This window comes from Zootoca vivipara, chromosome 2, assembly GCF_963506605.1.
Source record: "Zootoca vivipara chromosome 2, rZooViv1.1, whole genome shotgun sequence".
In the NCBI taxonomy this organism is placed as follows: domain Eukaryota; kingdom Metazoa; phylum Chordata; class Lepidosauria; order Squamata; family Lacertidae; genus Zootoca; species Zootoca vivipara.
In genome coordinates this window covers 57,565,289-57,581,540 of record NC_083277.1, presented here as the reverse complement: position 1 = coordinate 57,581,540, position 16,252 = coordinate 57,565,289, and the positions used below count along the sequence as shown (strand labels likewise).

The window sequence follows — 16,252 nt, the reverse complement described above, 5'->3', positions numbered from 1 at the left end:
AAATAATTTTTCAATAAATTGTACAATAATTGTACATTTGAATATCTACTTGCCATTATTCTGACTAGGTTTCTGCTTTCAGAGCTAGTTATTACTTACATTATTACAAAAAAGTAATAATTGAATGCAGTGACAATAATTTATGATAATAAAGAGTGGACACATAGTCCTACAGATACAACCGGCCCTTTGAGGGTGACCAAACTGCTGATGCGGCCCCTGATGAATTTGAGTTTGACACCCCTGGCTTAGGGCAACATCTCCAAACAACTTAAATGGGCAACCGTGCCTGTGCTCTGAGCCACAGCAACAGTGTGCAGACAAAAGACATACAGCTGCAACAAGTGAAAAAATGGCTCTAAGTATCATCCAAGCTGAAACAGCTTCTTTAGGTTACAAGCATTAAAGAAGAGCCAGCAAATTTACCCTAAGAAGTAACAGAACTGTAGACGGATAGACACAGAGGTTCCTTTATAATAGAAAACACTGAAAGATGATAAGCGTTTATATAGTACCAGAGATCTCTGGAGTAAATCCAATTAAGAGGTCCTGAAAGTGGATCACTGACCCTTAAGCCAACAGAACGGAAGAACTGCAGCAGCCCTCTTGAAGCAAATCAAGAGGGAGGATGGTGCACAGAGCTTTGATTTTCTCCCACACTGATCACAGGGCAGCATAGCTGCCAAGTTATCCCCTTTTTAAAGGGATTTTCCCTTATGCTGAATAGGCTTCCTCACGAGAAAAGGGAAAACTTGGCAGCTATGCAGGGCAGCCAAATATGAGCATGTAATTCTGAAGGAACTAAATCAAGTGGTGGGGATGCAAAACACAGAATACCAGTCAAGCTCAGCTCAGCATGCTTCAGGCAAGGCTGTGCCAGCTTTTCAGGGAACATAGGAAGCTGCCTTGTACAGAGTCAGATCATTGGTCCATCTTGATCAATATTGTCTACTCTGAGAGGCAGCTGCTCTCCAGGGGTTCGGGCAGGGAGCCTCTCCCAACTCTACTTGGAGATGCAGGGGATTGAACTTGGGACCTTTTGCTTGTAAGGCAGATGCTCTACCACTGAGCTATGGCTCTATGAAGGTGCCCCAAGTAACTTCATAGATGTAAGCTTACTGGGATGAAGGAATCCCAGCCCCCCGCATCCTCAACTATTCCATGAAGATTCTGATTTACCAGGTTACAGATACAGGTGACTCCCCACTTATGCGTGGGTTATGTTCCAGTGCCCCGCATGCATAAGTGGAAACGGCATAAGTGAGGAAGCACCCCCTAAACACCCTTTAGATGCCTTCTCTGCCACTCTCTGTTAATCCAGATCAAAAATACTGTAGCAAAAATATCCACAACAGGAATTGAAGCTCTGGGGCTGGCTGGAGGATGCACAGGAAAGCAGCTGCTGCTGGTGTGCTACCACACACACCATCAGTTAGGCGGGGAGGCTGAGCAGCCTAAACAAAGCCCCCCTGTGCCTCTAGTCTCTTAGGGGCTTCCTCCACCCTCACCGATGTCCTCTCTGGGCTCCAGGGAGTTTCTCCTCATGAGCCACAAGAACTCCCCAGCTCTCTCCCTCCATTCCCTGGTATGAATTGAATTATTTAATTATTTCCAGGCACTGTGCATAGACACAGTGCTCACAAGTATGTGTGAACATGCCTATATTGTGTGGAGGACCAGGCGGATATCTTTGTTTCAGCCTTAAGGGAGTAAGTAGTCAGGAACTAGGGAGGTCATGGGAAGGGTTAAGAGGCACTGTAGCTTTAGGCTCTTCAAAGAAGGGAAAGGTATGGTGTTAGGTGGAGAGAAGGCAAAGGCTCTGGGAGGGAAGAGGAGATAGGGGGGTATGAAAAGGAGTGAGAAGTAGATTGGATTCTATTTTGGTTTGGGAGATAATTTCTTAATATTGCATTTGCCTAATTTCTCCGATTTCCAAGATCCCAAACCCATGCATTAAATTTCTTGCTCTGCATGTGATTTGTTCTAATTACCATTACAGCACATTGTTTTAGGAACCATCAATATGCTGATGACACCCAGCTCTCCCTCTCTCGAGCCTATCAGTATCAGGAGAGGCAGTGAAGGTGCTGAGCTGGTGCCTGGAGGTGGTAGTGGGTGGGATGTGGACAAGCACATTGAAACTGAACCCAGAGGAGATGAAGGTCCTTTGGGTGGGTAGTTCCCAAGTCTGGGGTTTTGTGTGACAGCCTATTGTGGATGAGGTTGCACTGTTCTCCAAGGAGGAAGCTCACTGTGGGTGGGTGCTACTAAAAAGATCATTCCTAGGTGATCTCAGTGGCTACGACTACCTACAAACCTGCTTTTGTTGGTAAATCAACTACAACCTTGTCTGGACAAAGGTAGCCTAGCTATAGTTTTCTATGCTTTGGTAACCTCCAGGGTGGACTACTGTAATGTGCTTTAAGTTGAACTGCCCGGGAAGATGACCTAGAAGTTGCCACTAATGCAGAATGCAGCGGCCAGGGTGAAAGTAGCTGCATATAGCTCCTATTCCTAAACAGCTGCACTGGTTGCCACTTGTCCGCCAGGCCTATTTCAAGGTTTTCCTGTTAACATTTAAGCCCTGAATGACCTGATCCCCAACTGTTTGAAAGAACGCCCTGCCCTGGATCAAGCTGTTTCTGCATTAAGATCAGCAGGTGAGGCTTTCCTTGTGGTCCTTGCCTTAAATTAGGTCTGTTGCGGGGTCCATGGGAGAGCCTTTCTGGTGGCAGCTCCGCATCTCCCCAATGAAGAGCCTCCCATCGCACCTTTATACACCAGGTAAAACTCACCTTTTTTGAAGCCTTTTAGAGGCTGATGCATTATATCATTTTGTAATTATGATGCTGCTAATTATGTTCCTTATAAGAATTATAAGAATTATATTTAATGTTCTTGCTTATTATGTAGCATATTGTCTTTTGTTGCAAACTTCCCTGTGACCATTTCTGGTGAAGAGTGGTACAGAAATCTCTGAATAAATAAATATTGTATTAATGGTTCCAATGAAGACCTGCTTAGATGCTGCACAGCTTCCCCAGGCATAGTGAAAGTGAAGACTTTCTTTGTGTTGCACTTGGGATCTCTGCCTGCATCTCAATCTGTGCTTAAGGTCATAGAAATGATAATGCTACATAACTAAAAATTGTTTTCCCTGTATTATTATTATTCAATTTATATACGGTATGTCCTTTATCCAAAGATCCCAGGGTGGCATGAATATCAGCGAGCATGTGTTGTATGCAGGGTATAAAGGTATACAAAAGTACACAAGATGCCTCAACAGTAGGAAAGCAACAGGGAGGCAATGTGACCCAAAGGCACCTCCTTAGAGACCACAAACACTTGTTAGAATTCCTTTTTAAAAAATAAATTATAATATTGCTTTTATTAGAAAATTCCTACTCCTTATTGCCGCAGAGAGATGTCTGAATAATTAACGGCAAAAGAGTTTAATGGCAGAAAGCAAAGTATAAAAAGCAGTCCCAATTCACTGCATTTAACATTCACAATGTCTAATTCTGCACACCAAGGTGTTTAAAGGTGAAGTCAAGTTTTTCACATTTGAGGTCAACAATTTCGGAATAGAAATCATGCCTACTAATAATTTATTTCAGATTGGCTCGACAAATTTAACACAAAAAAAGCTTTGCCAATTATGTTAATCACTTGCTATTAAACATGCAAACTGGCAACAGGCCTTTGGCTTATGATGTATTTCTAATGTGGTCCTCAGGTTTTCCCTACCTTAACGCAAGGAAAGTCAGGCACTGCATTAGCAGATTTCATATAGTGACTAATAGCTCAACATAAAATCGCCATGTCTGTGGGAAAACGGGATTGATATCCTCGTTAATTAAAACACAAAAAGTGTTACCCCATTTGAGGTAGATAATTAATAGTGAACAGTCTTTCTGTGTATGCATTCGCATTCAATCTGCTCAAAGCTATATTTGCTGGGGTATCCGAAAGCCTTTCCCAGCATTCTACAAGCTGAAAGATTACAAGAACTATAAAGGATGTTGTCTGTTTCCAAAAGGCACAAAGGAAGTGAAGGAGTCTAAAGTTGCAATCCCAAGCATGCTTGCAAAGGAGTAAGATGTTCTGAATAGACATGCCCAGGACGGCACTGGAAGTATTGAGGGTGCTCTTTATAACAGGCAGAACCTGCCTGCCGTACTACTAGCAGCTGCCTAGAGAAACTTTTCACAGGGGGTAGCTCTTTTACCCCACCAGCAGGCACAGGGGATTTCTGCCAGAACTATGGGCAACATTTCTCATGACAGGAGGAAGTGATTGGCAAGAGGTTCAGTGGGCCTGGAGCCAGACGTGAGCTGTGAATGAGAAACAACATCCAGCCAAGAATGGAGCGCCAGGGCTCACTAATAGCCACAGCAGAAATGATAAGAGAGGATGTGACAGAGCTGTGTTGAACAAATCACAGGGCCTGACTGAGATGCTGGGCCTCGGGGGGTCCAGAGCAGGATGCATGGATGTGGGCATGCAAACTGTCAGGTGCCACAGGGTACTGGCTCCCTACACCACCAGGGTCAGAGGAGGGAACTGCAGGCTGGGAGGTTCACAGGAAGCCAGGCAACACTGGACAGCCAATCTGCTGCCACTGGCGTTTATGAAAGATTCTCACTTCCCTCTGTGTGTGCAGCTTGTATCTGAGGGAGGCTGCTCAGTCCTTCCTCTGCATGCCTGTACTATGGCCCTTGTCTCCATCCTGCCTGCCTCTGGGGTACTTGCATACCCTTCAGAACTGAACACATGACACACACATTTGTTTTTTAAGTACAGAATATGCTGTGCTAGGACAAGCCATCAGACTGGGTGACACACTAGGTCCCTCTTGACTCTCTGATTTTAAGAATTTGCCTAAGACTAGTCCCAAATGGACTACTCTAGCTAATACCACAACTGATAAACAAATACAGACGTGTGGGGCAAGATCTCCAAATGACCAGCGTGAACAAGTGGCACATAAGAACAGGTGCTTAGCAAACCTGGAGCATCTTCGGTTGGGTCCTCTCTGGAGCCATTACAATACATGGCGTGCACCTCAATTTCCGAAACTGGGAATTTGCGATCACACAGTGGACATGGAATAGGTTCGTCACCAAGAAAGCTGCCCGCAGACATTGTTTCCCCAGCATCTTCAGCTGCATCAGCCTGAGAAAGAGAGGAAGAGAAGGGGTAAGTTGATCTAGTTGCAGTTTCAACAATCATCCTAGTTCCCTTGATCTCCTGCAGTTTCTGAATCTCTCCAGATTCTGGGCTTCCATCACCAGTTTTCATTCCTACTGAACAGGTCAGATCTAAGAACCCTGCAGTGATGAGCGCACTCAACAGTCCTAATATCTAATGCTTACTTCAAAAGGCACTGTGCCCTCCCAAATCACCATGAGGCTCCCTCTGGAGAGCCGTATGTTCTATTTAAAGCATGGATCACCTGCATCGCCACTGTGTCTCCCTTGGGAAAGTGTAAAACATTCTTAAATTGAGAAAGTCAGAGTGCCAGCAAGAAAAAAACAAACACAACTGACAGAAAACTAAAGCACCCAATTCAGAGTCAGTCAGTTCCCTGTTGGCAGTACTGCCTTCAGAGTGTGGACCCATCCAGGATGAAAAGAAACTGCCAACTCCACTCTCATGGCTAGCTTGAGTCAGTGAGAAATGTTCACCGAGTTAGATCATGGTCTGCATAGCAGCAAGTTGCATGTGCGTTCGTGAGGTGGAGGCATGTTGCTGTTCTATATACAAGCTTGGGCGTTTTATTTATTTTTACCAAAGTACAGCCATCTTATACGATGTCGGGTTTTCAAAATCCAAAGGTTAAGCTACAAGACTGAGATTGTTGCAATGGAACATATACTTGAAATTACTTTGATCACAATTCCGTTCAATGATGTTTCTTGGAGGAAAAGAGACTCTGGGTATCTTGTGGCTTCCACCTGAAAAAAATCCCTTTATTGACTCCCAGCTAGGTTCAAATTATATGTACAATTTTTGAAATGTTGCTAAAATGCTTTCTCAAAGCAGCTTGACCCAGAAAACCAAGCTGTATCTGAATATGGGAGATTCCTCAACTAGCCCACAAAAGGAGAGTGTGGCTTTGTCCCTGGGAAAACAACACCTGGGCTTGAAATGCAGCTTACCAAATGTGGTGAAGAAGTGGCTCATTTGGCTCTCTGATGGAGATCACTACCAAGGGACTGATAATTTAAAGAACTCTGGTACCTAAGAATTGCGTGTGCTATTTTTACACTTATTTTGTTACATTTTACCTTCGAGGATTTTCTCTCAATAAACCCTGTTTTAAGATGATCTTTTTGTTGCTTTTCAATAAAACATAGCTGTCACTAGAGAGAGAGAGAGCCAGGTATCATCTTGGGACTGTGCTACTTGGATATTCTCAAGGCAGGGAACTATGAGGGCTCGGAGCACAACAATGTAAAAATTGTCGTACAGGATCAGGCCAGGTGCTGCTGCTGCCTCCTGCCCTGTTGGTGGGTTTCCTAGAAACATCTGGAAAGTCACTGCTGAAAGTAGAAGGCTGGATTAGATGGGCACTTGGTCTGATCAGCGGAGCTTCTCTCACATTCTCAGTAACTGTCCAACTAGCTCAGCAGCCTGAGCTTCCCACGGGCATCCCGGATGGTCTCTGTTAAAGCCAAACCAGACAAGACTGAGATAGCCACTGCTGCTTGCTCTTAACAGCTGGTAGTCATAATGAACTGGCTCTGAATATCATCTACAATTGTGTCTAACTGGAGTTGCAAATGTTTGAAACAATCCTGAGGTCAGTAAGAAAGGGAAGCATAGTTTTCATGACTGTTCCAGGTACGCCTTTTAACCTATCTGGGTGTATACTTTTCACCTTTGCATCCCAACCTTTATCCCAAGCAATTCAGGGCTGAGTACATGGAGCAGAGGTTCAGCTTGCCCAAGGCCATGCTGTGAGCTCTGCAGCAGATTTGACTCAACTCTCCCTAGTCCAGGTCCAGCACTCTACCCACCCCACTGACTTTCTAGTGACAAATATGTGGAAGAGTTACAGCAGTTACTTTGAATTAACTCCCAAATCCTCACTGGGCCTTGGGTTTGTGAGTGAGAAGCATGCTGGTCCAACCAGATCAGCCCCAGGTTTTGTGGCAGGGATACAGGATGAAAGAAAACACGTCAGAGTTCTTTCTTGGCTCTTTTGTAGGATAAAGTTAAGTACTATTATCTGCATGTCATTAAATGCACTCATTTTTTTTAATATCCCCCAACAGTGTCTCAGAGCCACAGTGCATTTCTCCCTCTGAAACACACAGCCTATGCCTTGAACTATCCACGTCTGAAAGAGGCAGAGGCCATCTTTCTTATTTCTTAATACTGGAAGACTTCTACATAATGTCACCCTATCTCAAAGGTTCCTAAACGTTCAAAAGCAAAGGAGATTTGCCAGAACTATTAAAACGTCTGTTTAAATATTAAACCAGCTAGATGGAACCTGTGGGAAATATTCTAGGATTGGTGATTTTTATTGGGGTAAGACAAGCATGTCTTACAAAATACACAGAAACTGTCATCTGTGTCCTTATAACTGCACAGTTCCAAGGAAACCATCACTAGACGTGAGCCTGACTGACTGCTTAGGCAGGCTTCATGTTTTGTTTTATGAGTGGTCCCCATTATGTAGGCTGTTGCTTAGCAGCTTCATTGCAGAATCTACATTGTCAAGCAAGAGCCTAATTCTATGTGAAGAATTTCATTGACTATTGAAGACTGCTTTGTATATGAGGGGGTGTGTATGACTGGCTGGTGTTTTCTTAAGGCCCAATCACAAATGTGCCAAATTCCCTGCTGACAGGTGATCAGTATCAAACTGCAGGGACCGTCAACAATTGTTTCAGGCAAAAGTCATTTTAAAAAAATCATTTTCTAAAGAGACCTGACTCCAAAGTGGAAAAATTTGCTCTGTGAGTTCTGCAGTTATTAAGCTACACTATAGCTATTACTGCTACACCATACATTCCTAGTATTTTGCATCTCGGCATTGGTACATCTTGCTAAGTGCTCTGAGCCTGTGGTGTGTCGTGAAGACATGCCAAACACAAAACAAGACATGCCAACGATAAGGAGTTCTGATCAAATTGGTGTTAATCTAATAAGATGACACATATACAGATGTGAAGAGCTCTCCGCTCCTTCCCATTTCCACTTTACACAGCCTTGCAGATCACATCCTTTGCAAATACCAGGTGTCCAAATAAACTGCTTACACTCCCACAGTAAATAACTCATTGTAAATGTAAATGCAGCATTGTGTAGCGACACATCAGCCCTCTCTCCTCACCCCCCTCCCTGAGAATGACTTTTGACAAGCCCTGGGAGGACGGCTGAGAGAAGCCTTAACCGCATGACTGGCTGCCCACCCAGCAAAGGGGAAAGCAGAACCATCCCACGCCGGCGCTTACAAGAAGAGATGCCCTGAGCGACTGAGGCCGCCTCCGTTCAAACAGGGCTTGTGTCTATGGGCCAGCAGCAGAGGCAAGAGATCAGGCTGGCTGGTTCATGGCTCAGCTCCCATTATCCACTGAGCCATATGATACAAGGTTCAAATCCTGCCACAGCGTTCAAGTCCTTCTGATCACCCAAGTTAACACTGGGAGGCCTAAAATGGGCTATTGACCTATCCTTAGGGCCTTTCTGAGCACTTGGTGTCTTTCTGCCTGGATAGGTTTTTTAAGGCACAAATCCCACCCAGGAACTAGTCCCATAACACAAGAGACAACTCACTAGTTCTGGTTTCCCTAGAGGTCCCCAAGTTTCATAATCACTATGCAAACATAGCATAGGCTGCGAGAGTTCAGATACTCACTGGGTGCACTATCTCACTCAGCGACACTGCCTAACTGATGAATGGCACACAACGTAAAAAACCTGAGCTATTATGAAGTTCATTAAGGTACCTGTTACAATGTGATGCTGCTTCTACATGTTAACAGTCATCATCATGGAGACAGACAACCCTGTACAGGCTGAAGACTCCAAGAATTAGCCTTTTACATATGAATCATCTTGTCAAGTGCTCTCCAGTTCACCTAGATTTATGTATCCTGTCAGAACAGTACTTGAAAATCCCTTTTATATTCCCACCACCAGCAACCTAAATAGGCATTATTTTTATATTACCAGAAACAGCCATTGAAGTCAGATGTCACTGCTGTGACAGTGGCATGGTGACTGCAGCACAGGTGTGGTGGTTCAGGAAAGCAGAGCAAAGACAACAGCTTTCATTTGGCAATGAGACAAGCAAGAAAGGCCTTTCTCTGGATTTATCTAGAGGCATATCCAAGATAAATCATGACTGCGAAGACTTCGTTTAAGGTAATAGTCAGAAGGCCCACACGAGCACAGTGAGCACCCCAAAATTAAGCAGCAGCAGCATTCAGACCAGTGCCAAATCTTAAAGCCGTCTCCCACTCCCCTCTTGTGTACACATGCTCAACTGTCAAAGCCTCAAAGCTGTAAAGAGCCAACAGCAACAGCTTAATCACACTGCAGAGTCACAGTTTTGCCAACATGCTTGCAACCTCTTTGTTCAGTCAGACACGTGCAGCTTGGGGACAAGCAACTAGCTCCCTTTCCTTCGTTGGGCCCAGTGGTGTCCTTTGGCACATTGCAACCCATGTAGCACATTGAATAGGTGTTGCCCGCAAGATGACAAACGTGAGAAAGTCAACAGCAATCCCTTCCGCTAACAAAGGTGCTAGGCTTGTAGTCCACGGCCGCATAGATGGAGGAAAAGAAACGAATGGGAGGAGTTGCTGACAAAGGGAGGGAGAACAACAGGAGGCCACACACACACACACACACACACACACACACACACACACACACTCCTACACAAACATTTCCTAGCAGGTTGCATAGTTTCCAAAGCAGCTCATTTTGGGAGACAGGCAGGAAACGAGACTCTGCATTCCAGTCGCTTCACTGGCTGTTATCCCTTAGGGATTTGCTTACCTGCAGAGAGACATCTTTGCTGGATGAATGGATTTCTCCGCTCTCAGGCTCGATAGCTTGCAATGGACTCGGCTGGGTCTCTGTAACAGAAGCCTCCCATGTTAGCAGCAGCTCAGCCCCTCCCTATTATTCTCCACAAGCCCCCCTCCAACCCCCCAGCACATTCCACACTAGCTGATAAAACTTATCCCATTTGCTTTACAGTGTCTTCACAGTTTCTAAACATTTTTTAGACTTGTCACAAATGTTAGCAGACAACGTGCAACAACATAACTGGAGTAGAAGTTTAAAGCTATAGTGCAGCAGTGTGTGGATAAGGCTACTGCCACGTTGCAGCTTAACAGGGAGCAGGAATCAATAGGGCATGTAGGTTGTGCGCCAGGGTAGGTTTTACTGGCGAACAGCACAATGCAGGAGCAAACACTTCAACTCGGGAGAAAGGCAACACACCTATTGCTTTGCTGTACAGCTTGCCTTTCCTTTGTACCTGCTCTGCCTCTTTGTTAGAACACCACCCCTCAGTTATTACCAACAATGAAAACCTCATCCAGTCTCCTGCAGGGAACCTCACAATTAAACCTGTTCCTGTATGAGATGTGACACTGAAAAAAGGTTTGCTTTAGAAAAATAATTTTGAAATCAGATTGGGTCTTGAAGAGAACAAATTAACCTTGAACAATTTTCTTGCTTACTGAATATAAGAAAATTCCTTTCCTCTGGTGTGATTTTGAAAATGTATGCTCAGGGCAGATGGATTTGTAAGCATTGCTGTATGACTGATTTGGTCTGAACTGGGGGGTGGGGGAATACATCATTCAGGATGTCACTGACAAACCCAGCAGGTGGGGAGCGCTGGCTCTTCTAACAGGAGGTAACCCTCCTGTTAAAGCCATAGTAGTTGACACCCCTGGCTTCGAGTGTCCAAACAATGATTAGCAATTGCAGCTTCATTAAACACAGGACTGCAAAAGGCAGAGGAGGAAGTTCATTTGCTCATCCTGAGAGGAAGACATATTTCATTCAGTTTCTAAAAAATAGGTTCAGGAGTCCTTCTCCCAGTATGTTTAACCAAGGAATATAAACTAACATAAATGGTTCTAGGACAAAACTAAGAGGCTCAGCAGGTGGTGCTCAGTGTCACCCTTGTTCTGAGGCCAAGCAAATAAATGATGGCAGTGGCGGCATACTAGCAGCATCCTTCATGGCGCTCCAAGGGAGGCATTCCAATGAAGCAAAAAGCCCACAGGAAACAGCATGAAGCCCCTCTCCAGGGTACCATTGATGCAACCGCCTAAATGAAAGAGCAGAAAGGGAGTTAAGTCAGGCACCTTCCTCCTGCCTGCATCTAGACACTAGGGCTGGAATAGCAAGGGGCCAGCAGGATTTTGCATTTTCCTAAGGAACTGGTCAGGCCTTTTTCAAGGGATCCACCTACCAACCTACCAGTTTGACCTCATGATTTACAACCTGCCAAGCAGCAGTTTTGTCTGCAACTAAAGGATGTTGATTTTCTTGGCTCAAAACAACAAATGAGTTGTTAGAGGGCTCATACCAGGGCAAAGAGTGATTTCTTCTTCAGCTTGATTCTCTGTGGCCATGTCTGGGCTTCTCCTACTGTCCAACGGGGTCAAGGCAGAAATGCTATTGGAATGCAAACACAGAACAAACCAGTGTCACAACATGCAGGCCTGTGAAAGTCAGCTGCAGCCTTGGGAGCACTGATTATCCAAGAAAGGCAGCAGGAGAGAATGCAGAAAGTTACAGGCTTGAAAGAAGCATCCCAAACAACATGGAGAAGCCCTTCTTCCCTAGAGACACTTTCTAAAGCAAAAGAAAGGGTCATTGTGTCATGCAAGAGAAGTAAGAATATCTACTCAGAACTGCAAAGGTTTCTTTGATGCTTTCTGCTTTTGGTCACAGGAGTACTGCAGGTAGCAGAGCAGCCTAATCCTTAGCGAGGAGTGGGAAGAGGTGGAGATCTGTTTGACACTGAACTCTTCTCTCTCCTATCCTTTACTGCTGTTTCTCTCCCCCACCTCCCAATTTCATCACTGCACACAGCTCTCTAAAGCAGCAGGAATCTGACACAACTCAAAGCTTCCCTACAGCAAAGTTCTGCCAACACGAACCAAGCAGCTCTTTTATGCAGCATTTAACAGTGCCTGGCTCCTCTCATTTTGACCTTCCAGTGCCGCCATTTTCTCTGCAAAGCACAGTCGCTCCACGTCACGGGAAGATACAGGCTGAGCCACTGTGACATTGCCACCCTGTCAACCTTAAGAGTTCTATGTAGCTTTCCTATTGGATTGATCAAGTATGCAAGTGCACACTTGAAAAACACGAATCCCCACACTGACAAAAGGGAAGATTTATTAAACTCGGCTATGAGCCTCGGAGAGTAGGGAACAGCCACCACAGATTTATGATAAATAAGAAAATCCGGATGGGAAACCACAAGTGACTTCTCTCGCTCTCTCGCTAAATAAACCATCTCAAAGCATTTGTTATGAGCCCAAGCTGAGGACAGCTTACGCTGTGTAAACCATCAAGACTCACTTCAAAAGACCTCACACTAAACAATTTGCTATGACATTTATAAAATGGGCTAATCAATTTGAAGTCAACCCACATTGCTTGCTACACCAACTATCTCCCAGTAACAAAGCATATAATCATTTATTAAAATCTCAATCTAGCGTACTTTGCACAACACAGGAAACAACAAAGCTGAGTGGCCCACGGAAAATGGGGGAGGGAGATGCCGTTGGCTAAAGCTGCTTTCAAAATTACTCCAGCAGCATCAGAACCAAAGAGCATCTGAAGCCCGCTGACCAGGTTGCCTGTGCTCTGCCCAGCGCAGGGCTCTGCTGGCAAACTGCCAGGTGCCAGATGGCCACACTTAATGTGCACAAAACTGAGAATACTGCAGCCACTGTCATCTTAATGCAGATGTGCCGTCTGATCAAATTAGATGTCGCAGCACGTAATGGTCAATCTTGATCCTAGCAGCCTGATGAGGGCAGCCGCCGGCTGCATTGCAAAGTTCCCGGGGGTCACAGTGTGGCAAGTGGGATGTACTTTGAGATCCCTGCTTGTGGCTTGAAAAATGTGCAAGGCACCCAATGTAAACAGAGGAGACTAATCCTATTACCTACAGTCTGAGGGGGAAACGGAACAAGCCTTAAGGGCAGGAGCCTCACACCAGTGCCACTTGTTGTTTATATGAATGCTGTCCCTGGATGGAGCTACTAGGGGGATTTTTCTCCAGTCAAGCTCTGACTAATGAGTGCTTGAAATATTATGCCCTAGTGAGGAAACAGGGGTATTATCTCTCTCTCTCTTTCCCCACGCAGTCCCAGAACCTCCTGACAGCTGTGATAGCAAAGAAAGGCATCCACACTTGAATCTCTCATCCCAAGTATGATCACCATAAGGGTGAAACTGCCATCCTCCTTATTAGACTATGTACATAGGAGACCTTACCCCACTGCAGGGTGGGAAGAGCTATCACATTAGCCAGTCTGCTCCCCTCATTGAGCATTCAGCCAAAATGCTGTTGGATCAATGAGAAGAGAGAATATCAGGCAGAGAAAAAGCAGTGGCCTCGTGCCAAGAGCATTTTAATTATAAAACCTGGGAAAACTAACCCAAGAATCAAGGAACTTCTCACAGCTAGACTTGTGGCTGAGCAGAAAATATTGAAATCTTCCTGGCAAATTACTTCATGAATCTTCCCCTATCTACACCATCTCCTACCGTTTCCTTCATTTCCCGATCTCTACTGCAAGCCATCCCAGCCAGTATGCTTTACTCCTGGGCTCTGGGAACCTTTAAGGCGGCAGTCCTCCCAGGAGGTATTCCAGAAATGGCCGCCATGCTGTGCCCTGCCAGAAAAAGCAGCAGCAGCAGCAGGGGCCCAAATGCGAGACACGGGCAGCAGCCTCCCCAACTCGTTATTTAATCATCTGAAGCAAACAGGGTTTGGACCCTCCCTAACCACACATGCTACTTGCTGATACTTGAATTGGTACTCCCGGAACATGGCTTGCTGTCTCAAGGAGATAAATGTGCTGCCACTATTAGGATATGGTTTCTTGGTCTTGTCTTCTGTTCTTGCCTCTTCAAAGAACTGCATATATATATTACATATTATATATATTTAAATACTGCTCTGCCATGCTGTTTGCATACCCACTGAGACTCTTGCTGAAACTCAACTTTCAACCAGCCATAATTTATTGCTTTGTGGTGTCAAATCAAATTAAATTAGCTCCTTAGGCCAAGGACTGAACTTTATTTAATCTTTACTGCAATGGCTACTTCTTGCTTTACATTTCTAAGACACAGGTACTGTAGAGGGTCATACTTCTCTGTTTGACAATAGACACAAATTTATTGCAAGAATGATAACGCATGCTGAGATTTCGAGCATGCTGAGATTTCGTTCAAGGCTCTGAGTCACATACATTTGACACTATACAAACAGGAATTAGGTTCCTCTGCCCACTTATCACATTCCAGTTACAACCTGAAATATACAACAGTCGCAGGCATTAAAAAAGTAAATTTCTGTGCAACAGCTTCTGAAGAAGATCCCAGGAAGACCAGGTCATTCCAGCAAGCTTATTATCTCCCATAATGAACTACTTTGATGTACACCTACTTACCTTTGGGTAATCTGCATAGGCTCCCTTTCTTCAAGCACATCTTCTGCAAACAGCACTTGGGTGGCCTAAGGAGAAAGGAAATAATCAAACCAGCCAATCTTTCAATGGCAGCTCGATACTTCTAAGCTAGCATATCCAATGTAAGAAAAAAGTAGGGCAGCAGCAACATAAAGTCCTTCAGAGACCGGAAAAATATCTGTGCAATAAGAATCAGCTAACCGTGTAAACGTGCATCTAAAAGGGTCTGAAGGTCATTTGGTCATAGAATTATAAAAGTTTGAAGAAACCAGATAGCTACCACGACCAACCTGCCACTGTAAGGCAGGATCCATATACTAATCCATATCCAGACAGACTGTGCCACAAGCAAAGAGTTACATAAAAAAAAAGAGGCACATTATGCTGCTTGAACCAGGAGACAAAGGCAAAGACAATAGGCCCTCTGAAAGCATTAAGCTTGAAGGGTTAACTTCAGAAGGAAAACACTTGCAAAATTCACAGCTGAGACAGAAGCTGTCAGGAACACACTGAAAAGCAAAGATGCTGGTTGCAACATTGTCCTTAGCTGGAACATAAACAGAAAGAACTATCTCACAAGATGTTCTGAGAACTTGTAGCTCAGAACTAACTGTAAACTAGTCCTATGCCAGAATTAGCCAAGTAATTACATTACTGGGAAATGCATTACAATTACATGTCAATGGAAGCCACTGAAACAATTAATTAAGTAGCACTCTAACTGTACGAACCATGTGCAAATGTATTTCACTCTAAAAAGCTGTACATTAAATGGCTCTTTGAATTTCAGAATTCTACCCATCTTCCTGCAAAGAGATCAAGTGTTGTATCTTCCTTAGATAAATAAAAAATTGAATCACACCTGTCCATGCTCTCTCACATGCCACTTTCTTGATATAAAGGGGAAAGGGGAAAAAATCTATAGGTGGAATCTGTAAGGTTCTTTGGCATAGTAATGTTCAACCTTTTAAGATCATCTTTAACCTCATCTGGCAATACAAAACCAACTTTTAATTTTTGACTATAGTCTTGCCTCTTTTATTTCTACTTTTCTCTTTCACTCTTCCTCTCACTTTTTTTCCTATTCTCTTGCCTACTCTTGGATCAGGCACAAACCTCAACTGAAGTTTAATGCTTTTGCCACCACTTGGTGCTCCTTTCCAATATTCACCAAGGTTTTTAAATAGCCAGCAGCATGGTAGGAGTGCAGGAAGTTGCCTTATACTGAGTAAGTTGCCTTATACCTTATATTTATACCATTGCTAGTTAGCTCAGTATGGTCCACATCAGGCATAGGTAAACTCGGCCCTCCAGATGTTCAGGACTACAACTCCCATCATCCCTAGCTAACAGGACAAATCGTCAGGGATGATGGGAGTTGTAGTCCCAAAACATCTGGAGGGCTGAGTTTGCCTATGCCTGGTCTACATTGACAAGCAGCAGCTCTTCAGGGTTTGAGACAGAATCCCTGCCAGCCCTTTCTGGAGATGCTGGAGATTAAACCAAGGAGCTTCTGTCTTAAAAGCAGATGCTCTACAACTGAG

At 44.4% G+C, this 16,252-nt stretch overlaps 1 protein-coding gene across 6 annotated transcripts in view; it reads right to left on the bottom strand.

Annotated features, from left to right (window-relative positions):
• UIMC1 (ubiquitin interaction motif containing 1) overlaps positions 1-16,252 on the bottom strand; it is an 82,964-nt gene that overhangs the window by 23,285 nt on the left and 43,427 nt on the right. For all 6 annotated transcript variants that reach the window (XR_004691976.2, XR_009557129.1, XM_035105824.2 and 3 more), the window contains 4 exons: positions 14,691-14,755; positions 11,576-11,664; positions 10,024-10,103; positions 5,013-5,178 (listed from right to left, as the gene is read on the bottom strand). Coding sequence is in view for 4 of the 6 variants with exons in the window: in XM_035105824.2 (XP_034961715.2) it covers positions 5,013-5,178; positions 10,024-10,103; positions 11,576-11,664; positions 14,691-14,755 (400 nt within the window). In the remaining 2 variants the exon portion in view is untranslated. The remainder of the gene's footprint in view (positions 1-5,012; positions 5,179-10,023; positions 10,104-11,575; positions 11,665-14,690; positions 14,756-16,252) is intronic.